Source organism: Capra hircus, chromosome 9 (genome assembly GCF_001704415.2).
Source record: "Capra hircus breed San Clemente chromosome 9, ASM170441v1, whole genome shotgun sequence".
Classification (NCBI taxonomy): domain Eukaryota; kingdom Metazoa; phylum Chordata; class Mammalia; order Artiodactyla; family Bovidae; genus Capra; species Capra hircus.
This window is the reverse complement of record NC_030816.1, coordinates 61817699-61843987: the sequence shown is the minus strand read 5'-3', so window position 1 is coordinate 61843987 and position 26289 is coordinate 61817699. Positions and strand designations below refer to the sequence as shown.

At 39.8% G+C, this 26289-nt stretch overlaps 1 protein-coding gene across 1 annotated transcript in view; it reads left to right on the top strand.

Annotated features, from left to right (window-relative positions):
- MAP3K5 (mitogen-activated protein kinase kinase kinase 5) overlaps positions 1 to 26289 on the top strand; it is a 228391-nt gene that overhangs the window by 41571 nt on the left and 160531 nt on the right. The window contains exon 2 of the mRNA XM_005684842.3: positions 22501 to 22640. Within this exon, the coding sequence (XP_005684899.2) occupies positions 22501 to 22640 (140 nt within the window). The remainder of the gene's footprint in view (positions 1 to 22500; positions 22641 to 26289) is intronic.

Here is a 26289-nt window from a genome sequence, read left to right as displayed (position 1 = left end):
CTTTGCTTCCAGGCAAGTTGCATGGTTGATGGATGAGTGAGCATCTTTAAATCAGCTTCCAAATTGGTGGTTCTTAGCCCTGCTGAAAATTAGAATCACCTGATTCTAAAAGTCCCGATGCCCACACCACACCCCACAGTGAGTAAATCAGGATCTCTGGAGCAAGTTCTTAGGCTGTTTTTGGAAGCTTCTAGGTGATTGCAACCTGAAGCCAAGACTATGACTCATGTTTAAATGATGAGGCCTTATAACTGCCCCACATCCGAGCAGGACTCCCAGCTGTGGGGTGGGAGCAGGCTGTGCGGGATGTGCGTACTAGTGCACAAGGTGGCATCCACGGGACCCGCTTTCTGCTCCTCGAGGGGAATGATCAATTCCACACTGTGATGGCAGGGCCTTGCTTCACCTTCCAGCACAATCTCAGGATGCGTGGGAGCTCCATGTCTCCTGCGAAAGGAACCCTCTTTATAAAGTCTGACATCATTTGTTTGTTTTGTTCAATCACTCAGTTGTGTCCGACTCTTTGTGGCCCCATGGACTGCAGCACGCCAGGCTTCCCTGTCCTTCACCATCTCCTAGGGTTTGCTCAAACTCACATGCATTGAGTAGGTGATGCCATCCAACCATCTCGTCCTCTGTCGTCCCCCTTCTCCTTCTGCCTTCAACCTTTCCCAACATGAGGGTCTTTTCTAATGAGTCGGCTCTTTGCATCAGGTGGCCAAAGTATTGGAGTTTCAGCTTCAGCATCAGTCCTTCCAATGAATATTCAGGGTTGATTTCTTTTAGGATTGACTGGTGTGATCTCCTTGCTGTCCAAGGGACTCTCAAGAGTTTTCTCCAACAGCACAGTTTGAAAGCATCAATTCTTGGATGCTCAGCCTTCTTTATGGTCCAACTCTCACATCTGTACATGACTGACGTCATGAGGGCAGGGATGGAGGGAGTAGGTTCTAGGATTCCTTTTTTAATAGTCTCTGTTTTGTGGAACTGTTTTAGATTCACAGCAAAGTAGAGCAAGAGGTACAGAGATTTCCCATGTCTCCCCTGCTGTCACAAAGGATAATACACATGCCCTCCTCCCAAATCACAATCCCCCACCAGAGTGGTTCATTTGTTACCACTGATGAACCTACGTTGATAATCATCACTCAGAGTCCATTAGGGTTCACTCCTGGTGTTGTACATTCTGTGGGTTTTGAGAAGAATATAATGACATGTATCCCCCTGTATAGTGTCATGCAGAGCAGTTTCAGTGCCTAAAAATCCTCTGTGCTCTGCGTGTTCATCCCTGTCCCCTCCCTGACTCCTGGCAACCACTGACTCTCTTACTGTCTCTTTAATTTTTTCCATTTCTGGAATGTCATATAGCTGGAATCATGTAGTATGTATAGCCTTTTGAAATTGTCTTTATTTTACTGGTAGTAGGCGTTTAAGGCCCCTCCATATCTTTTCATGGCTCCATAGCCCATTTTTTAATGTTGAGTAATATTCCATTGTCTGGATGTACCCCAGTTTATTTGTTCACCTACTGAAAGATATCTTGATTGCTTCCAAGTTTTGGCAATTATGAATGAAACTGTTATTGATATCCATATACAGGCTTTTCTGTGGACATAAATTTTCAGCTCCTTTTGGTAATTACTAAGCATGATGGCTGATTCATGTCTCTAGAGTATCTTTAATTTTCTATGAACTGTGAAACTTCTTCCAAAATACCAGTTTGCATTTTCACTAACAATGAATGAGAGTTCTGGTTGCTCTAAATCCTCACCAGTGTTTGATGTTGTCAATGTTTTGAATTTTAGCCTTTCTAATAGCTGAAAAATGGTATCTTGTTGTTGTCATTTTAATTGTTTTGTATTGAAGTGTAGTTGATTTACAATGTTGTGTTAGTTTCAAGAATACAGCAAAGTAATTCAGTTATACATATATACATATACATGTACATATATACGTATATATGTGTAATTTTCAGATTCTTTACCTTATAGATTATTTAAAAATATTGAGTATAGTTTGCAATACCATATAGTACAGATCAAGTTGGAAAGAACTGACAGCTTGACAATACTGAGTTTTCCTGTCCATACATATGGAATGGAATATCTCTCTATTCTTTAGTTCTTTGTTGAGTTTCATCAGAGATTTGTAGTTTTTCTCATATAGATATTTTACATATTTTGTTAGAAGTATGTGTATTTCATGTGTAGGTGTCTAATGTAAATAGTATTCTCTTTTTAATTTCAAGTTCCACTTGTTCATTGCTGGTAATTAGGATAGTGATTAACTTTTGTGTATTAAGCCTAAATCCCACAACTTTGCTATAATGACTTGTAAGTTCTAATAGTTTTTTGTTGAATCTTTCAGATGTTTCACATAGATAGTTATGTCATCTGTGAAGACAGATTTATTTTTCCTTTCCCAGAAGTATGCCTTTTATTTCCTTTTCTTGTCTTTTTGCTTTAGCTAGGACTTCTAGTCCAATGATAGAAAGGAGTGATGGGGAGAGACATTCTTGCCCAATTCCTGGTGTTAGTGGAGAAACTTCCAAGTTTCTCACCTTTAAGTACTGTTAACTTTAGTGTTTTTGTACATGTTTGAACACACACTTTTAACATCTTGATTCAACAGCAACTTATGAACATCAAACTCAAGCTTTCTTAAATGTAACTTTAGCAGAAGTGGTTATTATTGGAACAGAATATGTAGAATGATTGCAGGTTTGCTGCCATGCCATACATATATGTATGTATGTGTGTACATGTAATAATTTTATAGGGAAAAGCCAAGAAATAAATGTACCAAAGTGCTTAATTTCTCTGTGTGGAAAGCTTTAATAATAGATCATTTTAATATGCATAGTGTTTTACTTCTTTGATGGTGAGGACTGGATATATTTTTGAGAGCTGACAACATGTAAATTTTTATCACTCACCTGGATATAGTTTTATTGTTTGATGAATTTAGTCAAGAGAGTCACACTGCAGGGATCATGTTGATAGTATGTTTAGTTTTAACCAAGGCAGTCTTACTGATAGAAAAGGAAGTGCATGTATTTTAATGAGACATGATGAGAGTTCCTGGGAATTCAACATGAGAGGTAAACAGTGGCTCCAGAAGTGAAAAAATTTGCCATTAATTTAACCTACATTTCTAGGAAAAGGAAAACATGACCATCTTCTTCAGAGTGATTGGATCCAAATAAATGGCAGAAAATCACTCCTTGTTGTTCAGTCCGCATATACCATTTCACAAGCCTGTATTGTTTATTATAGTGGTGCAAAAGGAAGACCTGGGCAGTTTAAGAAAATAATTTGTGTCACAGTTTTTCTAAAAGCAAGCTAACATAAAAACTAATTCAGGAATCATAGTAAAAATAGCATCTGGGTTAATAGTGGTGTGATTATGGGTGCTGTAATTTCAGGTAATTTTTCTGTTTGTTTTTTTTTTTTTTTCTTTTCCCCCATTGTCTCAACCTTGCCCTGAAATCACATGGGAGTAGAAATAACTGGGGAGAATATAGTCTTTCAGATTTGTCTGCCTGGTTTAAACTAGGTCCCAAAGACCATTGGGACTTTTAGTCCCAGACCCAGGGGACACGTGGTCTGTTGTGAACCAGCTCTGGCTTGTTGATGTCTAAAAGAAACTTGACCCTGGCATAGGCGTTTTCAGTAGAAATGATAAGTAAACAGTAGAAACACGAGAGGACAAATATAAGCTCTTGGAGGAAGATGCAGATTCCAAAAAAGAAAAACCAAGATTAGAGTGAAACGGTAGTTTAGTTGCTAAGTCCTCTCTGACTCTTGCGACCCTACGAACTGTACGCTGCCAGGCTCCTCTGTCCATGGGCTTCTCCAGGCCAGAATACTTGAGTGGGTTGCCATTTCCTTCTCCAGGGGATCTTCCCGACCCAGGAATCAAACTTGGGTCCTCTCCATTTCGGGCAGATGATTTACCGACTGAGCTGTGAGGGAAAGGGAGGGAGGCCAGGTCAAAAGAAGGAAATGCATGCGCGCGCGCACACACACGCACAGAGTTGCATGTGTGTGCATGCACATGCATATAAATGCAGATAATAATGCAGACAATCACCAAAGAAAAGGAGAAAAATCATCAAACGAAATTTAGTTCATTGGGAGTAGCAAGGGGCTATGAGTTCAGAAACTGCCTGATTCTACTCCATCCCATTTTTATAGTTTCCTCTATTATTTTGGCCTGAGAGATTTGGAAAAGCAGCTCATGTCTGAAAGTTATTTGAACATTCAGGGCTGAGGTCTTCATCTAGTGAAAGCCCCAGGGCCAAACCTAATGGGATGTAGGGGTGGTACTTCCTGAGATTTTTGACAGCTTGTGGGCCCCCTGCTGGCACTGCCTGTGGAAGGTGACAACACAGTGGGACAGGACCCATGGCTCAGGCTGAGGGGTTGAAGGGTGCTCTCCCAGAGATTACACTGGGCCAGAAGACATCGCTGGAGAAGGAAATGGCAACCCACTCCAGTATTCTTGCCTGGAGAATCCCAGGGATGGGGGAGCCTGATGGGCTGCCATCTATGGGGTTGCACAGAGTTGGACACAACTGAAGCGACTTAGCAGCAGCAGAAGACATCCCCTGGGGTTGTTTGAAGCAAACCAGGATGTGAACTCAGCTGCCCATTCCAGCACCTTCTGAGGGCTCTGCAGTTATTTGCCCTCATCTGCCTCCTTCCAACCCCCAACACTAACTGCAGCTGTTAGATTGTTTCCATATGGTCCAGGGCCTCTCTTGAAGGTGTTCTTTACTACAGATTTTGTCAAGACAGCAAGAGTCTGTTGAGAAGAGGGAAACTCATTTTATGGATTTTATGGCTCCTGTTTATCAGATAGGAGAAGGGCAGGAACCTATGTATAAGCTGTGAACAGTTCTCCGTGGTGGGAATAGGGTGTGAAGTTCCCTCCCAATCTATGGCTCTGTAATAATGGCTAATGGTCGTTGAGGGCTTGGGGTTGCTCAGCCTTTTCTGTGACAGGGACTGCTGTTCTTAAGTGATGGATGAGGAAACTGGTTGGGGAAGAGGGGTTTCAGGCTGAGGGCTGCACAAATGAAGTGCAGACTCAGGCAGACCTGAGCGGGGCAGGGGTTAGGGGTGGGGGCTGGCTGCTTGTAATTCCTGGTTGGTTCTCACTATTGATAGGCCGCATTTATTTTTGGTCTCCCTGTATTTCTGCTTCTCCTTCAGATTCCATCACTCTGTCAGGGGAGCCCCACCAATTAGTTAGCTCTCTGTGTTGTTCAGTGGCTAAATTGTGTCCAACTCTTTGCAACCCCATGGATTGTAGCATTGAAGTCTCCCCTGTCTTTCCCTGTTTCCTGGAGTTTGCTCAGATTCATGTGCATTGAGTTGGTGATGCCATCTAATCAATTCATCCTCTGTCATCACCTTCTCCTCCTGCCTTCCATCTTTCTTAGCATCAGGATCTTTTCCAATGAGTTGGCTCTTCGCATCAGGTGGCCAAAGTATTGGAGCTTCAGCTTCAGCATCAGTCCTTCCAATGAATATTCAAGGTGGATTTCCTTTAGGAAGGGCTGGTTTGATCTCCTTGCAGTCCAGGGGACTCTCAAGAGTCTTCTCCAACACCACAGTTCAAAAGCATCCTTTCCAAACACTCTGTGTGTTATCATTTGCGTTTGCTTTTGTATGATTATTTGATTGTCCCCCACACTAGAACATCAGCTTTCTGAGGACGACTCTGTATGTGTGTGTGTCTGACTTTTGTATCCCTGGGCCTCGCTCATAGCGGAGATTTAATGGGCTGAACTGGTACCTGGTGCATCAGAGCTGACATGGCCACAGGTTACTCTGAGTCCAATAGCAGATGTTCCAAGAATAGATGCATATACTGCCTGGACTCTGTTCACTATGACTTTAGTTCTTTAGGTCTTTCTGTTTCTGGTTATTAATATGCACATAGAAAAAAATGCTGAGACTTCTGGAGGTATATATAGCTCTCCTTGAAGCGAATTAATTCAGTTAATGCTTTTTAGCAAATATACTTTCTCTGCTCCTCACTGCCTCTGAATGCCCTCTATGGCTGTGATGATGTTTGGTGGGCTTATCTTTTAGCCAGAGCACTACCTGGAAGACTCTTCCTGTTTGTCTCTTCTGCTTCAGCAACGTGCATTAAATGTCACTCCTTACCAGCGTTTTCTGTTCAACTTGTAGGCATCACCTACCTTCTCATGCATAGACAGAAGCTGTCGGATTGTGAACAGAGGGAGCTATGGAAAGGCAAGGGAGTGAAACTCACCTTGGACCAAGGAGTAGGGGAGAGGGTAACACAGGCATCCTAGTGGCATGTAAGGGAAGGAGACATATTTCATAACATAGCTTAGAGTGTGTAAAGGCCCAGGCAAAATGAAATCTCTCTCTTCCTGGTAAGAAAAGTTTTTATTGAAAAGAATTCCAGGAAAAAAAAAACCATTAGTTATGAAATTTATTTTACTGTCTGTAAACTTCCCACAAGGAGACCAGATAGATGGAGCGATAATCCTTTCCCCTGTCAGTGGGAGGCTGTGCCCACGTCCATTCTTAGGTGGTGGGGCAATTGTTCTGGGGGAGAGAAACTCCTGTATTATGCAATCACAGAGCAGCCAGAAATGGCCTTCCCTCTAGTCTCTGTTTACTGAAACACTGCTATTTCTCAAGGCTGACCTCAAGGCTGTTGCCCCTGCAGTGCCTGTCCTGAGACCCCCATCAGCAGTAACCACTCGTCCTTCTCTGCTTCCTTGGGACATTTACATCTATTTCGTTTGATCTGGGACTTGTGCAGCTCACATGCACTTGAAGGGCTGGTGCTGTTTTCTCTGACCTCTTTATGTCTCTTGCACAGAATAATCAATGCTTGTTAAAATAAGAAAGTATGGGAGCAGAGAAAGGGAGGCATTTCCAGGGTGCTGTGATGACTGGGATTGGAACAAGTTCAAGAAGCCTGATCCTCCAATGCAGGGTGATAAGAAGCTATTAGAAGGCTGGGAGGAGGGTGTAACCTATGGGTAATGCTGGAAGGGGCTGCCCATCGTGTCCTCCCCCGTCTTTATCACTGTGTCTGTGGAAGAGGCGTTTCCCATTTTCCCCACTGCAGGGCTGCTGAAGCTGGCTTTCATTCTGTGTCTTCATCTTAGTGTGGCTGGCCTTTGAGCTGTACTGACAGCTCTTCTTTTCAGTGACATTTTTTTTATCATCCCACAAATCTGTTGCATTAAAACAAACCAACCATAACTTTCCTAGAGAGTAAGTGAACTCCTGAGACTGACAGATTTAACTTTGTTTTTGTTGTTCAATCGCTCAGTCGTGTCTGACTCTTTGCAACCCCATGGACTGCAGCACACCAGGCTTCTCTTCCTTCACTATCTCCCGGAGTTTGTTCCAGCTCATGTCCATTGAGTCAATGATGCCATCCAACCATCTCATCCTCTGTCTTAGCCTTAGTGAGAAGGAAAAAAAAAGGACCCAGACTATTCCATGACAGTCAGTTAAGGTCAACCACCTAATCTCACAGCAATAAAAGGATTATTTAACAATGAATAGTTTCAGTTCTGCTCCTTCTCTCTAGTAAATTGTTTTAAAGAAAACCCAAAATGAATTGTTGTATGTGCTGTAATGGAATGTCGGCATGTAAGCTGCAGAGTGAAATCATTACTGGCAGTATCTTATTTACACATCTGTTGTGTGAAGAGAATTAGATACTCTTAGAGGAAGAACAAAGTATATTTGAATTGAAACAGTGCACATTTTGGCTAGATGCTGATTCCTTATTAGGTGTTGGGAGTGACTTTGACAGTGTACAAAGAAAGCAACAGTTTGACATCATTTAGAGACATTCTAGAAGAATCCAAAATCAGGGAGATTTCCATTTGTGTGCACTTTAAGAATCAGGAGCCCCATGGAGCTCCTGGGCACTCACCCAGTTTTCTTAGATCCAGTTGGGTTTATGTGTACAAGACATGATAGCCTTATATGCAAGAAGGAAAAACCTTCTCAAACTGGCTGGCTTACTGGGCTGAGTCACTACTTCTGCCAAACAAGTACTGTGTAAGCTAAGCTGCTTTCATCTTACTGCCTATGTTCTTTCTACAGCAGGAACAGTACAGTGTTTATTGATTGCAATTAAATTTCTTTTTGCTGAGGAATAACACTCTTTGATGGGCTTCCCTGGGGGTCCAGAAAGTAAAGAATCTGTCTGCAGTGCAGGAGACTGGAGTTTGATCCCCAGGTTGGGATGATCCCCTGGAGAAGGGAATGGCAACCCACTCCAGTATTCTTACCTGGAGAATTCTGTGGACAGAGAAGCCTGGTGGGCTACAGTTCATGGGGTCTCAGAGTCGGACATGACTTAATGACTAACATTTTTTCAAATATTTGTTAAAAAAGAAGAAAATACATATGTAAAAATATATATATGAATACATATGTCAATGAACATATGTATGTACTTACAAAAGTGAAAGTGAAGTCACTCAGTCATGTCCGACTCTTTGTGACCCCATGGGCTATAGCCTACCAGGCTCCTCCTTCCATGGGATTTTCCAGGCAAGAGTACTAGAGTGGGTTGCCATTTCCTTCTCCAGGGTATCTTTAATATTTTTAGCTGGAGAATTCCTTGGACAGAGTAGCCTGGTGGGCTATAGTCCCATCAGGTAGCAAAGAGTCAGACATGACTTAGTGACTAACACTTTTTCACATATTTGTTAAAAAAAGAAAAAAAAATGCATATGTAAAAATATGTATGAATATATACTATCAGTGCACATATGTATGTACATATATACACATGTAAAAACACACATTTAAAAGTACATATATAAAGAATACATATGTAAAATACATATGTAAAAATACATATGAATACATATGTAAAAAAAGAAAATGCATACATTAGCAGTTAACTTATTTTTTTCTTCTTGCAATATAGGATTAAATTACCATGCTCCTACCAGAGGCCCTTATCATACTTAAAATAATTTCTTAATATCATCATTATCCTGTCAGTTGTCAAATTGTCTCCTATGTGTCATGATTTTTTTAAGATTCATTTTAGTTAGAATCCAAATAAGGTCCCCATGTTGCAATTGATAATATCCCTTAAGTCTCTTTCAATATCTAATTTTTCCTTCCATCACTCTGCCTCACCTCCTGTAATGTTTCTGTTGAGGAAACCAGGTCATTTTCCCTGTGGAATTCTCCACAGTCTGAATTCTGTTGATTGCCTGCCTGCATTGCCCTGCTTCAGTCACTGTTGTTGATTATGTGGATCTAGCACACATATCCTACAGCCGTTGCCCTCCGCAGAGTGAGAGAAGCCTCCTCTGAATCAGAACAGCCTCAAACGCGAATGCCATCGCCACAGTCAGTTTTGCTTTAGAACCATGTAAGGCAATATTCAGGTGTTCTTTGGACGCTCTTGTCTCTGTGTGAAAAAGTCATAAAGGTATAAAATAATTAAGGAAGAGGATGTCACTCAGGATGCATATCTGTGAGGAACACTCAGATTTTTTTCAAAACTGATCATAAATGGACTCTTGTAAAGTTACACAACTTAATGCCAGTGCCAATTAATCTGATGGGCAAGGATGACTCTTGTAAGAGTATTGCAGTGACAGAGGGCAATGCTGTGTGCTTGGGAACTTCACTGAAGCATAAATGCAGACAGCTATGAAGATTTAATTAGAATTAAATATGAGAGACCTAAAAACAATGACATGTCCTGAAACCACCATAAAAACTAAACTCCAAAAAAGGCTGTTCACATTTTTCAGCCTGTAATGAAAACAGATGAATTACTTCAGGACTGAAATTTAGTACCTACAATGAGTTTATAGAGATCTAAAATTGTGATTATAGACCATTAAACCCAATATAGCTTCAGGAAATAGAATAATTTCAAGGAGAAAAATAGTTTTCAGTGGTGACATAGACATTTTAACCATCAAAGCTGCCTCGTTTTCCATTTCTGCTTATAAAATGGCATAAGGCCTGTCACATCAATAACCTTAGATTTAATTTGACTCATACTTTTCTTATATAGCATACTCTTTATGGATCATTGGCCAACTCGCTTGTTATTGCTGTAACATTAAAAAATAAATTCTTAACTTATAAACTGGACCCTTTTTTAACTTGGAGAGTTAATACTTTTTGATGTAGCACCACCTATTTGTATTTCTTTAATAAAATGGGCTTCCCTAGTGGCTCAGCTGGTAAAGAATCCACCTGCAATGCAGGAAACCTGGGTTTGATCCCTGGGTTGGAAAGAAACCCTGGAGAAGGGAACGGCTACCCACTCCAGTATTCTGGCCTGGAGAATTCCATGGACTGTATAGTCCATGGTGTCGCAAAGAGTCGGACACAACTGAGTGACTTTCACTTAATAAGCAAAATTATGTAGGTTATTGACATACCTGTGAGCAGGAAGTATCATTTGATAAAGTATTTGCCACTCATCAAAGATAAAAATTGTGACTTATCTACCTTCCTTGGTCTGTGCACTGATAGTGAAAGATTCGCTTCAAGACTGAATGGAGTTAGAGTACTTGCAGGGCTGCCTTAGTAACACTTCCTTTCCAGGTGGCTCAGTGGTAAAGAATCCACCTGCCAGTGCAGAGGATACAGTAGGTATAGGTTCAATCCCTGGGTGGGGACGATCCCCTGGAGAAGGAAATGGCAACCCACTCCCGTATTCTTGCTGGGAAAATCCCATGGACAGAGCAGGCTGGCTGGCTACAGTCCATGCAGTTGCAAAGGAATTGGACACAACTGACTGAGCACATGACGAATGACTTTGTAACAATTCCAAACCACCATCAAAATATTGTGTGTTTGAAATTCCTCTTTAATAGGAAGGAAGGATTCTTCATTAGGCCAGTCTTCCTTGTGACCAAGAATATGCATTTGTAAGATTGAGATTTTAATGTCTGGTTAAGGTTTTTTGTCTATAGCTAGTGAGTAGAGGGCTCCCCTGGTGGTTCAGATGGTAAAGAATCTGCCTGCAATGCAGGAGACCTGAGTTTGATTCCTGGGTCAGGAATCCCCTGGAAGAGGGCAGGGCAACCCTCTCCAGTATTCTTGCATGGAGAATCCCATGGATAGAGGAGTCTGGTGGGCTACAGTCCATAGGGTCGCAGAGTTGGACACGACTGCAGTGACTTTGCACACACACATGCACAGTAAGCAGGTTCAAATTGAACCCTATTCTTTGGCATCCCTCTTTTCATCCAATACTCCTTTACTACATTTTAGGCAGTAGATAGTAAGCAAAGAAATAGAATTTTTTGGTTCTTATAATGCTTGGGTTCACATCCTGCTCCTTAGCTGTAATAGCATTCTTACTATCACAAGTGACAAAAATTCCTCCCCAAAAAGAAATGTACTGGAGCCCTAACTTTGGAGAGCAGAGGTAGTGCTGCCTCCAGGCACATTACATGAGCTGTCCACAGGGTTCATGCTTGTTCTTGCTGTCCCTAGATGGTCTGTCTTCTCTGTTGGCCACCAGCACCCCGGCTCTATCCTAAAAGAGCTACCACCTAAGTTGAAACATCACAGTATTCTTCCTTCTACTTTATCATTTCTCAGCCTTTGTTTTGTATCGCTTCGCTTTTTCTTGTTTTTAAAGTTATCCCTCCTTTTTTCCAAGGTTGACTTTTCCCCTTCATCTTTGATCCCCTCCCATCTGTCTTATCCAGGAATATAGAGGCAGTCTCCACTAATTAGCTCCCCTCTTTAAAATCTTAGCCTTTCTACTAATGTTCAAGTGCCCCATCCTAAAACTAAACACCTTTCGCTTTCAGATCCCCTTCAGTTGTTGTCTGATGTCTAGGTTTCCTTATTGAATGTAAAAATCCCTCCTGTAGACCTTCGTGAGTGATAATCCTCTTCGTTGCTGGAGAATTTCTGTGCTTATTCCCAACATTTCCTCAGCTTTTACTCAGCACCTTTAGTTCTGGTCTTACTCAGCACCTCTCACCTTTCCCATCCTGTGGCTTCTTTATAATTCCTGTGGTGGGCTGAAAACTGACCTCACCCCTATGCTCCAACGTCTGTGTCCAAATGAAACTGGTGACGACTGCTTTATTTGGAAAATTTGATTGCAGATGTGATTAAGGGTTTTGAGATGAGATATCCCTGGCCTATCTGGATAGGCCATGAATGCCATCACACAGGCTCTCATGAGGGAGAGAAGCGGGGGCAATCGACACAGCAGGCACATGCAGCACAAGGCAAGGGATGCACAAAATTCTAGGTTGCGAAGGAGGCGAGAAACACTGTCTGCCCTGGAGCTTCTGAGGAAGCCTGGCCTTGATTCTGCTGACACTCTGAGTTTGAACTTTCAGCCTCCGGAAATGTGAAAGAATAAATTTCTGTTATTCTTAAGGGACTGAGTTTGTGGTAATTTGTTAAGATCGCTGCTGCTACTGCTGCTGCTAAGTCGCTTCAGTCGTGTCCGACTCTGTGTGACCCCATAGACGGCCTCTTTGGACATTCTTGATAAAATTATTATTGACCAAAGTGAACATGCCTGAGTAAACAAGACTTAGATCAAGGAGACTCTGATCAGCTCTCCAGCAGACCCACTTTCAGCCTTTGCCCCTACCAAAGAATTTACTATTTTGAATTACCACATTTGTGAACCTAATATGAACCGCATCAAGAAGAATAAACCTCTCTCTTTTGTATCTGGATTCTTTCTTCTAATAATCGGTGAGGTTCATCCATGTTGTCATATGTGATTATAGATTTTTAAATTGTCATTGCTGTATAGTATTCATTGTCTATATAGAGCACACATTATTTTTTCTACTGTTGATGGTTTACCAATACTGCTGTTATGAATATTGATTATGGATCTTTTGGTGAACATCTATTTGTGTTTCTGTTGGGTATATAATGAGGAACGGATTTCCTGAGTCGAAGATGCCTTGTCATTTCTTTCTGTACTAAGTTGACAATCTCATCAACAATTCTACTTTAACTCTCCCTCATCATTCTGTTAAAATCTCTGTCTGATTCTGATCTTTGTGCTTAGATATAAAATGACAGGTATCAATTACACACACACATACACATACAAACACAATGTTTAGGGTGTTCCAACTTAAAGATAAGTTACTGCCAGGAAAGTGGCTCTTCCTCTTGGCATTTGTTGTGTTAATAATGTCAAGTCATCAGTCTTAACCGTTCAGGTTTGAAACAGAATCATTTTTAATTCTTTCTTTGATTATCCTGCCTTCATCAAATCTCAGAAGCTTCCCTTCCACTATGATTGCCCACCATGTTCTGTCTGCATCAGTTTGGGGGTACACTGTCCCTTGAATGACTCCTTAACTTGTCTCCTACCTTCTAGTCTCTTTTGATACTCATGCATCTACAAATTCTAGGTTTATCCTTACAAACTTTGATCCTGCTGCACCACTTCTCAAAACTCATGGGCATGGATGGATCACCATTGATTATAAAAATCAAGTCAGAATTCCTTATGTTGACTTTCTATGCCTCATAATTTGATTTCAACATCATTTCTGTGAGTAATTATTTACCTGAATTTTCACCAGATGGTATTGAGTTACCTATTCACATTGTCTTCAATAACATTTGTATGATAAATTGCTCGAAGGGCTTCCGATGAACGTTTCTTACAGCGGCTCCATATAATGGCCGTGTATTAAGAGTTTCCTGTGCCTGGTGTACACGTAACCCACACAACAGCTTTGTGTGGTAAATACCTGTGTTATTATCCTCAATTTATAGTTAAGGACACCAAAGCTTGGAGAATTTAAGGTGTCTAATGTTATCCAGCCAGAAACCTAATCAGGATTCAGACACTGGAAATCACGACTCAGCCTGCTTGCGTTTTGCATATTCATGACTCCTCTCAAGGCCATGGGAGATGAGGAGGCTTCCCTTCCAGCTTTCAGCTCTGTGGTGTGCTTTTCTGAGGCAGCATCTCCTCCTAACAGAGAGCTGTGATTCTAGGTCCCGCCAGTCTGCAGATGGGTGCTTTTCCCCCTCACATTCTCTGAAGCTGGCCCGTCATGAGCTGAGCTCTAGCAGCTATTGCCTGGGCAAGGGGACTTTAGTTCTTATACCACCAATTTGGTTTGGTTCTGCTCCCTCCTTCTTTTCCTGTTTCTCTTCTCCTCCTTCCTCCCTTTCTTTCTCTCCTGTTTCTTTCTTCCCCTGCAGGCTTCTTTCTCCCTTTCCCTCTCCTCATCCCCTCCCGTCCTCCCTGCCCTTCCTTTGGTAGGTGCCACGATTCTCAGCATTTTTGAAAGACCAATCTCTGGAAGTGCACAGTGGCCTTCAGATCACTTACTTTTCAGGCTTCACTTTTCAGGTTCAAATAACCCGCGATACCTCAGTATAATAATCAAATAAGCAAATTAGTGCTGGAGTGGGGAGATTATGTATACATTTGCTTGAGCAATGTATGAACGATTCATGTTTGAATCACTATACATATATTTATTGTAGTTTAGGGATGAGGAAATTGTGGGCCCAAATCTATTGTTGATACAGATATGTATCATTATACACTGTAGAGTTAACCAAACACCATACAAGAAAATAAAAGGATGCTGATGAAACTGAATGCGTAGTAATTTATAACAGCAATTTCCAAACCATGACCCATTCAAAACAACAATGATGATGGATTATTCTTCTATCCTGCCTGAAAATCTCAACAGTTTCAGTTGTACAGAAGGAGTTTTGCAATCTCGCAACATTGTATCCCTACTAGATTTTAGAAAACTAATTTAGAACCTTCAGGAGACTCTACTGGGGCACTACTTTTAGGCTCTGAGTAACATTTTAGTAATTTTCATGTTGTAGATCACTTGCAGGTAGCCCTTATTCATTCATGAAAGAAAAACCTGTGGAATGCAGATTATGATTCCCTGAAGAATTAGGAAGGGATGATCCCTTGGGGGTTAGTGTCTGCTCTTTAGAGACTCTCTCTTGGTTCACCCACTGAGGACCCTATTGGGATTGATGGAGGTGTTTTTTTGTGTCAGCTGTGCCAGGTCTTAGTTGTGGCACGTGAAATTGTTTAGCTGTGGCACATGGAATCTAGTTCCCTGACCAGGGATCGAACCCTGGCCCCCTGCATTGAGAGAATGGAGTCTTAGCCATTGGACCACCAGGGAAGTCCTCGACTTAGTTTTCTGTTGCGCTTTTCTGAATTTCTCAACCAAGCCCGGTACCCTTCCTTTCCTTGGCTTCCTCCATAATGCCTTTGATGTGCCGGGGCTGCAGTTTTTCATCTGCACTTTGAGGTACTCCACTTTCTGACTCCATTAACAGCTGATGCCTCACCCACATAGATTTCTGTCATCCGTCTCACCAAGGAAACTTTTATACAATAGATACTCAGGACATTTCTTTAATTAAATTGGAATTAATGGATCACTGCAGGGATGAATCCATCATGATTGGATGGGTAGTTCTGTGTGATAACTTGGGAAGTTTCCAGTAATTATGGAATGTTAGAGCACCTTGTAGACTATAGAATAAGCTGAATCACTACTGGGCTCTTGATTTTTCATCAGTCATCCTGAGGCCAAGGAAAAAAACTGAATAGATAAAAAGTAAACATTAATGTCTTTCCTTCAGTGCTGCGTTTTACAAGCAGAGGCAGCTCTTGTGAGATATTTAACTAACAGATATGGTATTATCATGGAAAAATTGAATAAAAAAAGTAACAAAGACTATGAACCACTTCCATTTGCTGACTGAAATGCGATTAGGCACAACAGTTTTATGTGATTGTCCTAGAAATTTATTATGCTTTAATAAACTCCTGGCAAACCTAATTAGATGCTCCATTTAGCATTAATGGAATTGGAACAAGGAAAGTAACTACACCTCATGTAAAGTTGTAAGAGGCACATTTTTAAATGACTGACTTAGCCTTAAATTTTGAAATGTGAAATGTGGCAGTTTTACTCACAATATTACCATAGAAACTCAATTAGGCAATTATTAAGTGCATTTACTCATGAAATATACTACAAGAGTATATGCATCAGTCTCCAGATCTATTTTTTGCTTTCCATTCATGTCCTGATCCTCGGAACCTCCATATCCCATAAATGTAGTATGTGGCTCATTTAAGAGTTAAGGGCATGGATTTTCCAGCCAGATTGCTTGGTTTTGAATCATGGTGCTAGCATTTTCAGACTGATTTGGGGCTGATTGTTTTTATCTTCTCTACCTCAATGTCCTGAAACAATAACATTACCTACCACCAAAGGGGGATTATGAAGATTAAGTAATTTAGTACTTGAAAAGCATATGATGTCTGACACATGTAATTACTAAATACGTGTTTGTAAAATAAAATGGATAAATTGTACCTCATATAAGTGGGTCTCAGGAATTGTGGAGTATCAAGTGTTTGTTATTTTGGTCACCTGATGCGGAGAGCTGACTCATTGGAGAAGATCTTGATGCTGGGAAAGATTGAAGGCAGGAGAAGGGGATGACAGAGGATGAGATGGTTGGATGGCATTGTTGACTAAATACACATGAATTTGAGCAAACTCTGGGAGATACTGAAGGACAGGGAATCCTGGCGTACTGCAGTCCATGGGGTTGCAAAGAGTTGGGTATGACTTAGTGACTGAACAACAGCGAGGTGTTTGTGTAGTTTGTTATAATTATATCATCTTGTGCATTTTTAGCATGTCTTAGGATGATTTCATGAGGAAGATAATTTTCACCTGTTTATTTTATTACTTTTGAGAAGATATGCATCAGAGTCAGAAGGAAGCCATAATAAGATATGTTCTTTAATTAGATAATGAAATATTATCGTGTAAAAAATGCTGTGTAACTGGAAGGCATAGCCACTATAACAAGGCAAAACAAAAAACAACTAACAAGAAAACAAAAACCATGAAAGACATACAGATTGGAAAGGAAGAAGTAAAACCATTTCTAGTTACAGATGATATAATGGTCCATGTAGAAAATCCCAAAACACATGCCCCGCCCCCAAATGCTTCTTGAACTAATAAGTTAATTTAGTAAAGTCTCAGGATACAAGGTCAGTGTACAAAAATCTGCTATTGTTTTATATACTACGACGAAAAATTGGGATTTGAAATTTTAAAAAGAGTACATCTATAATAGTACCCCAAAATGAAACATTTAGGTATAATTTAACAAAGTATTTATAGGAACTGTCTATTGAAAATTACAAAATATTGATGAACAAAATCAAAGACTTGAATAAGTGGAGAAGTATGCCCAGGCATGCATTGGAACACTCAGTGTTGTTAAGATGTTAGTTCTCTCTGAAATGACCCATAGTCATCGCGAGTGGATGCTCCTTCTCTTCAGCTGTGTCTGACTCTTTGCAACCTGATGGACTGTAGCCCACAGGCTCCTGTGTCCATGGGATTCTCCAGACAAGAATACTGGTGCAGGTTGCCATGCCCACCCCAGGGGATCTTCCCAACCCAGGGCTCGAACCCAAGTCTCTTATGTCTCCTGCATTGTCAGGCAGGTTCTTTACCTGGGAAGCCCTGTAGTCATCATGCTGCTACTGCTGCTAAGTCCCTTCAGTCGTGTCCGAGTCTGTGCGACCCGAGAGACGGCAGCCCACCAGGCTCTGCCGTCCCTGGGATTCTCCAGGCAAGAACACTGGAGTGGGTTGCCATTTCCTTCTCCAATGCATGAAAGTGAAAAGTGAAAGTGAAGTCGCTCAGTCGTGTCCGACTCTTAGCGACCCCATGGACTGCAGCCCACCAGGCTCCTGCATCCATGGGATTTTCCAGGCAGGAGTACTGGAGTGGGGTGCCATTTAATCCTAGTCAGAATTCTCGGAGAAATTTTTGCAGCTATCAGTGGATAGCTTTTAACTATCAATTGATTCTAAAATCTATGTAGGAAAGAAAATAGAAGGACTAAAATGGCTACAACAATTTTGAAACCAGAAGAGTGGGAGAACTCACACTGCTTGATTCTAGTGAGGAAGTGAAGTGAAGTCGCTCAGTCGTGTCTGACTCTTTGCGACCCCATGGACTGCAGCCTACCAGGCGCCTCCATCCATGGGAATACTGGAGTGGGTTACCATTTCCTTCTCCAGGGGATCTTCCCGACCCAGGGATCGAACTGGGATCTCCTGCATTGGAGGCAGATGCTTTAACCTCTGAGCCACCAGGGAAGCCCACTGTAAAGCTACCACAGACGAAATAGCGTATATAGCACAGGCGGTCCCCAACTTGCAATGGTTCAGTTTATGATTTTTTTTGCTTTGATGGTGCAAAAATGATACCCATTCAGTAGAACCCATACTTTGAATTTTGAATTATGGTCTTTTCCCAGCTTAGTGATACATTCTCAGTTGTGATGCTGGGCAGAGAGCCAAAGCTCTCAGTCAGCCAGGCAATCAGGAGGAGAAACAACCGATACACTTACAACCATTCTGTACCCATACAGCATTCCATTTTCACTTTCAGTACACTGTTTGATAAATTATATGATATATTCAGGACTTTAATATAAAATAGGCTTTGCATTAGATAATTTTGCCCAACTATAGGCTAGTATAAGTGTTCTGAGCACATTGAAGGCAGGCTGGGCTAAACTATGATGTTTGGTAGGTTAAGTGTATTAAATGTATTTAAATTTACAGTATTTTCAACTTACAATGGGTTTTTCTGGACATAACCTCATTGTAAATTGAGAAACATCTGTATTCACAAAAAGTAAATACATAGATCAATGGAATAGAATAGAACATCCAAAAAATTTTGGAAGAGAACATCAAAATGGATCGTAAGCTTCAATGTAAGGTATAAAAGATATAGCACTTTCAGTAGAAAACATAAGAGAACACTTTTGTGACTTGGGTTAGGCAAAGATTTTTTTCAGATACCACACCTAAAGCACAATCCATATTAGAAAAAATCGGTAAATTGGGCTTAAAGTTAAAATTTTCCTGTCTCCTAAAGACACTTAACAGAATGAAAAGGCAGGTCACAAACAGGGAAAAAGTATTTGTAAATCACATATCTGGCAAAGGAAAAATATCAATATAAAAACAGACAAAACTCACATTAAGAAAACAAACTCAACAATAAAAAGGGGAGGGAGGCACGTGCTTTGAACATGTTACCAAAGAAGATGAAAGAGTGAATATTATGCTATGGAAATTTTTAAAATATATTAAGAAAAAAATACAAATACATTAGAACAAAACACTTGATTGAATTTGAAGTTGGAAGAATCCCTTCCTCTGTTATCATACTGTCTTATGGTATTTTAAAATTACTACACAAATAAGCATTTTTAATGTTGTATATTGCATCCCACATGGGTCTGTTCCTGTTTCCATGTTCAGATCTAATGAATATACTTTAGTCTACTTGTACCATTTATTTTACATGTCTCATTTCTCTCTTAATCTGAAAGCCTTCTGCAGCATTTCTACTTTATTTTAGCAACAAATTCCACAAATCAGTTCTCTGGAAAGAACCCATTTCCCCCACTATTGTCACTACTTAGTATTTTTCTTTGCTATCTCTCCTTTGTTTTCTCATCAGCTGCTGTTTTATTTCGTTTCTCTCAGCCATACTGTATGCTGTCTCTTGATTTTAACGTGTGTGGCTGACTGTGAGTGGCTGACATCTGTGGGAGGAGGAAGCCGAGTGGGTGCCTGAGGCAGATGGGCCATGTGGGTGGGATGCAGTGACTCATTTTTTTCATGTGTTGATTTTTGTTGTAGAAATGTTAAGGACCCCAGAAGAAAACTCTCTGTTTCTGTTAGAGAGCCTTGAAGTCATGGCTAGCCTTGAAAAGTATCTTTTGAAGCTCCTTTGACTTTCCCTCCCCTTTCATAACCTCACTAAATCTTCTGGGTCTTTAGCTTTCATTTGACCTGATTTATTTCTCCTTCACAGAATGTAGACTCTAATTTCATATTCATTAGATAAGGCCGGCTGTATCAAACAACCTCTTGAGGGTCTGTGTTCCTCTTATAAGAGGGTTGCACTTTGGTTGCACTCAGGTCTTCAATGTTCTTTTTATATTTTGGTGGGTTCCTAAATTACAAAAGTAATCAGTGTTCATAATAGAAATTGTACAAGATATAGAAAGCATAAAGAGAAAAAGATAAGGCATAATTCCATTACACAATTGTTATCACAGTTTATATTTTGCTGTACAACTTTCCAAAACTTTATTTGTGTACATCTATACATATAGAATATACATAATAATCAATTGATGATAATATATACATTATGTTTTAATGTGTATGGTATACATTATAATGTATATATTTTACTTTTTTCCTAAATATAGTGTGTATGTGTGTGGTCATTTTTCTAATAATATATATTTTGGCTTTTTTCCATTGTTACTGCAAAAATAATATTTCAGTGGATATACTTACAAGTAAATCTGCCACATGTATAGAAATTTTCTCAGGATAAATTCTTAGGAATGGAATTATTGAGTCAAAGAATATGCATAATTTTAAGGACTCAAGATCTCCTAAAGAGTTTACACTTCCCCATAGCGTGTAAGAATACCATTTCTCTGCATCTTCATTGGGTATTTTGAAATATCTTCGGCCCCTTGATAGGAAAAAAACTTTGTATTGGTTTAGTGTTCATTTATTAGGAGTGAGATATAGAATAGTTTTATATGTGATATTGCCATTTTAGTTACACTTTTGTGATTTTACCTGCCTATGTCCACAGCCTAATTTTCTACAATGTAATGTTTTATGGTTGCTTATTTATCTTAAATTGACCAATAAAAGATAAATTGATGCTTTTGAACTGTGGTTTTGGAGAAGACTCTTGAGCGTCCCTTGGACTACAAGGAGATCCAACCAGCCTATGCTAAAGGAGATCAGTCCTGAGTGTTTATTGGAAGGACTGATGTTGAAGCTGAAACTCTAATACTTTGGCCACCTTATGCAAAAAGCTGACTCATTTGAAAAGACCCTGATGCTGGGAAAGATTGAAGGTGGGAGGAGAAGGGGACAACAGAGGATAAGATGGTTGGATGGCATCACTGACTCAATAGAGATTTTGGGTAAACTCCAGGAATTGGTGATGGACAGGGCAGCCTGGCGTGCTGCAGTCCATGAGGTCGCAAATAGTTGGACATGACTGAGTGACTGAACTGAACTGAACTGATAAAGGATAAGAGATAACAATAAAGATATTAACTTTTCATCTATCACATATTGCACATATTTTAAACAAATTAGTATCACTTGTTAAATTTGTTATATGTTAATATTTTTATTTTAATTTTGAGTAGGATCTATTTATTATATTTTCCAGAAGCTTATTATGATTTTAAAGGAAGCTGTTGGTTTTCATAATTTTGCACCTTGACATCTTGTTAAATTGTATTAACACTTATAATAGTTGTTTAATTGATTCTATTGTGGTTTTTTGGTTGGTAATCGTAACATCTGCAATTAATGATAATTATTTTATAGAATTATATGTCCATACTTCATTAAATCTTATTGCATCAGTTAGGATTTTCAGATAGTGTACTGGCAGTAATAGTTGACAGCCTCGTCTTTTTCCTGATTTTCATGGGAATACCTATAAGTACAAAGCTGTTATGAAATATATAGTATTTTTCAATTTAAAGATGTGCCTTTATATTTTCAGTTTGCAGTTATTTTTAATGAAAAGTGGATTCTGAATTTTACATAAAGTACTAAGGACATCTTTAGGAACACTGATGAGTTTTTTTCCACTGAGCCATCCTTGCATTCCCCAAATAAATTTTAAATCCATGATCTAGTGTTCTTATAGTATATAGTGCTTGATACATTTTACGCATTTTTCTTTCATGTTTCTGTCTGTATATATACATTAATTTGAAACTAATCTGAATTTTATTTTTGTGACACTGTCAAATTTTGGTACCAAGTTTATGTTACCTTGGTGTTAGTCATCTGTGAAGTCTGGAAGAACTTGTATCTATAGTTGTATTCTCTCTCTTAGTCATAATTTCTATACCTTTGCTTCCTCTTTTTCTTGATTATACTTGCTAAGGACTTGCTAGATATTTGTTATAAAATTCAGCTCTGGATTGAGTCATAATTTTACCTGTTTGCTTCTTAAAATTTCATTTTACATTTATAACTTACTTCTGTTTCTCATGGATCTACTTCTGGAAACTTAGTTAACTTGTTTTCAGTTTTAAAATTTAACAGAGTGCATTAGCCCCACTTTCCACCATTGTAGACTCTCCTTAGTTTCCAGTAATTACATGATCCTTTTCTTTAAAAAAAAAAAAACAAAAATGCAGTTTTGCTGCAGTTTGTAAAACCACTTCCGATAGAACTGCTAATTTAAAATTCAGTGGTAAATGAAGAGGGAAAATCCCTATCATTTCCTCTTTGAATACTAAGTTATTGAAACAAAAAAGTGCTTACTGAGCATTATTTAGGTGTCATCATTTGGGGGACTTTGTTTTCTATTTGCAGATATCGCCGTGGTGGAGATGAGCGATGCCTTCCGACAACCATCCTTATTTTACCACCTGGGAGTGCGAGAAAGTTTCAGCATGGCCAACAACATCATCCTCTACTGTGATACTAATTCAGACTCTCTGCAGTCACTGAAGGTACTTTACTTGTTTACTAAATATTTGCTTTAGGCCCCAGAGTTTTAGGGATACCTCTCCATCATCCAGAAAAAACAAATCAAGTAGCATATGTTTGTGGAAGGATGTTATTGTCAGTCAAATAATTATGCAACAGTGACTAGTTACATTGTGAGGTTTATCTGGAATTCAGTGTGGAAATTTGCTGATACACAGTTAGGGGGAAGACTTAGTGTTGAGTTCTGAGCTCCAGTTGGAATTGCAGCTGAGGAGATGGTTGTGAACAGGAAGTTGCCACTGCACACACTGGAGAAAGAAGAGGGTACCTAACGTGTGGTCAGCCCTCATGCTGTGTCACCACTGGGAGTTTCCTTGGGCACACCTATCACCTACTAGAAGTATGCTATCTACTGAAAGTTCTCTGAGTACAAATTCTCTATCACCAGAAAATTGCCATCTTCTGTCACTGGGATATGATTTCAGTTAAAGTGGGAAGAGGAGGAAGAAAAACGTACCATATTTGTCTACAAAATTCAACATGTCTCATGACATTCTCTCCATGATAGGAACTTAATGATAGGAGGGTATTTTCTCCTTTCAAGAAGATTGCCTAAAATGCTTTTGCAATGCCAAATGATTTTACACTGTATGATTCTTTGAAAAGCATCTAGCAGTTCAGTATGTAACTCATGCCGAATCTCATAATCAATCATTTCCTTTGTGAAACTTCCATCTAGCTCTTTGGCTTTTTCTCATTCATCACTTCAGGTTACCAAATCCAAGCCAACCTTGGTAAAATACAATAAAAATTAATTCAAAAACACCCAGCCTTGGGATGTGGAGTCCTGAAACCCAGAACCACACTTCTAATCACTCTAGATCTCTAACCCCAAGGCTATGGTTTTTCCTGTGGTCATGTATGGATGTGAGAGTTGGACTGTGAAGAAGGCTGAGCGCCGAAGAATTGATGCTTTTGAACTGTAGTGTTGGAGAAGACTCTTGAGAGTCCCTTGGACTGCAAGGAGATCCAACCAGTCCATCCTAAAGGAGATCAGTCCTGGGTGTTCATTGGAAGGACTGATGTTGAAGCTGAAACTCCAGTACTTTGGCCACCTGATGTGAAGAGCTGACTCATTGAAAAAGACCCTGATGTTGGGAAAGATTGAGGGCAAGAGGAGAAGGGGACGACAGAGGATGAGATGGTTGGATGGCATCACTGACTCAATGGACATGGGTTTGGGTGAACTCGGGGAGTTGGTGATGGACAGGCCTGGCGTGCTGCTGATCATGGGGTTACAAAGAGTTGGACAAACAAAGACTGAGCGACTGAACTGAACTGAACTAAAACCTATTAGCAAGTTGATGAAGAGGTTATTTTATTCTTTCTATTCTATTTTCTTTGCAGTAAATTCATTTTAAGCAGGCAGTGTTGTGTCGGACATTTTTCACTCTACAGTATTTTTATTCTTGTCCTACTGGTATCTGGTGATTTAATTTTATGCCCATTCTTTCCTAGGGAAAATTTTTTTTAAATTACATCTGAGAGAAAGAGATAAAGCTAATCTTATCAGAACTTTGTGTGGGGCAAATAAACTGATTTATTTAATTGCTTTCAGCCAGCCTTTGTATAAAAGTGTTATTGGTATTTGAATAAAATAGTTCTTTAAAGAGGCTTGTCTAACTAAAATATGCTCATTTCTTGTGTACAATACATAATTGCTGTTTGCTATTGAGCACTTACTATGTGCTGGGTACTAAGCCCTTTTGTTATTGTATTGCTGTTCAGTTGCTAAGTCAGGTTCAATTTTTTGTGACCCCATGGACTGCAGCATGCCTGGCTTCCCTGTCCTTTAGCATCTCCCAGAGTTGGCTCAAACTCATGTCCATTGAGTCAGTGATGACATTCAACCATCTCATCCTCTTCTGCCCTCTTCTCCTTTTACATTCAGTCTTACCCACCATCACGGTCTTTTCCAATGAGTCAGTTCTCAACAGGTGGCCAAAGTATTGGAGTTTCATCTTCAGAATCAGTCCCCCAGGACTGGTTTCCTTTACAATCGACTGGTTTGATCTTGCTATCCAAGGGACTTAGGTGTCTTCTCCAGCACCAAAATGCAAAAGCATCAGTTCTTCAGTGCTTACCCTTCTTTATGGTCCAACTCTCACATCCATATATGACTACTGAAAAACCATAGCTTTGACTAGATGGACCTTTGTCAGCAAAGTGATGTCTTTGCTTTTTAATATGCTGTCTAGGTGTATCATAGCTTTCCTTCCAAGGAGCAAGCGTCTTTTAATTTCATGGCTGCAGTCACCATCTGCAGTGATTTTGGAGCCCAAGAAAATAAAATCTGTCACTGCTTCCACTCTTTTCCCTTCTATAAGTCATGAAGTGATGGAACTGGATTAATTCTTAAAACATCACTTTGAGGTATATGCATGTGTGCACTAAGTCGCTTCATCATATCTGACTCGGTGCAACCCTATGTACTATAGCCCACCAGACTCCTCTGTCCATGGAATTCTCCAGGCAAGAATACTGGAGTGGGTTGCCATGCTCTCCTCCAGGGAATCTCTCTGACCCGGGGATTGAACCTGCGTCTCCTGAGTTTTGAGGTGTGTATACCATCACCAAATTATAGGATTGCAAACTGAGATTCTGACAAATTCAATCATTTGCCCAAGGTGATGTAGAAAATTTGGGTCCAGGTCTGCCTGAGTCCAAAGTCTGGCCCCCTTGACCACTAAACTTGACTCCAATTACTTCTGGTTAGAAGGATAGCAGACATTCCTAAGTGTGTTCATTTAGAAAAACCCATCAACCATACGTCCTGAGTTGTTTCATGAAACATCCATCCCTTCTTTTGTCTTCCTCCTTCCATTAAATGTAAGCTTTTGTTATTTTCTTATTTAGTTTGTACCTGGCCCAAGTATCTGATTGCAAAATACAAAGTTCTAGGGTAGAAAGTGTTTTCCTTCAGTCTAACAACCTCCTCTGAGCCCTGGAAGTTCCTTGGGTTCTGCTACTGAGGAAGGTGTGTGTGTGTGTGTGTGTGTGTGTGTGTGTGTGTGTGTGTGTGTGTGTGTATTTTTAATTTTTAAAAGTTATTTCTGTTGCAGGTAGTTACAAGTGAAATTGTTATCCCTACCATCTAGCAACAGAAAGGAAAGCTGCTGTGAAATAAGCAAAATAAGAGATATTTATAAATAATATATTATATATGGATTAGGTACACAAGATAAAAATGAAGTATCTCCCTATTTTCACAGGGCAAGACAGAATGAAAATGCTATTCTTGTTGCATATCTAGCTTCACTCAAATTGGTTCTTTGGACATCTAGAAAGTATACTACCAGTTTTATTTTCATCTACTGTTCTTTGTTGAAAAGAACTGTTTCTCTTTGGCGGCAAATTCTTAGGGAGAAATCACAGGAAAGTTTTTTTCTTTAAAGTTTAAGCTCCTAATACATAGGAACCATACAAGTACTTAAAATCTATGTCTCAGTATTCAAATGAAAGGCTATTTAGACTCTAATCAGATCATGTATTTGCAATAGAATTTGTATCAGTTTTAAATTACAAGTACTCTCTCACTGTAGCAAGAATGAAATAATTTTTTTCAAAAAGAAGATCATCATTCCCCTTTGAGAAAGGGAAGTTGATAGATAT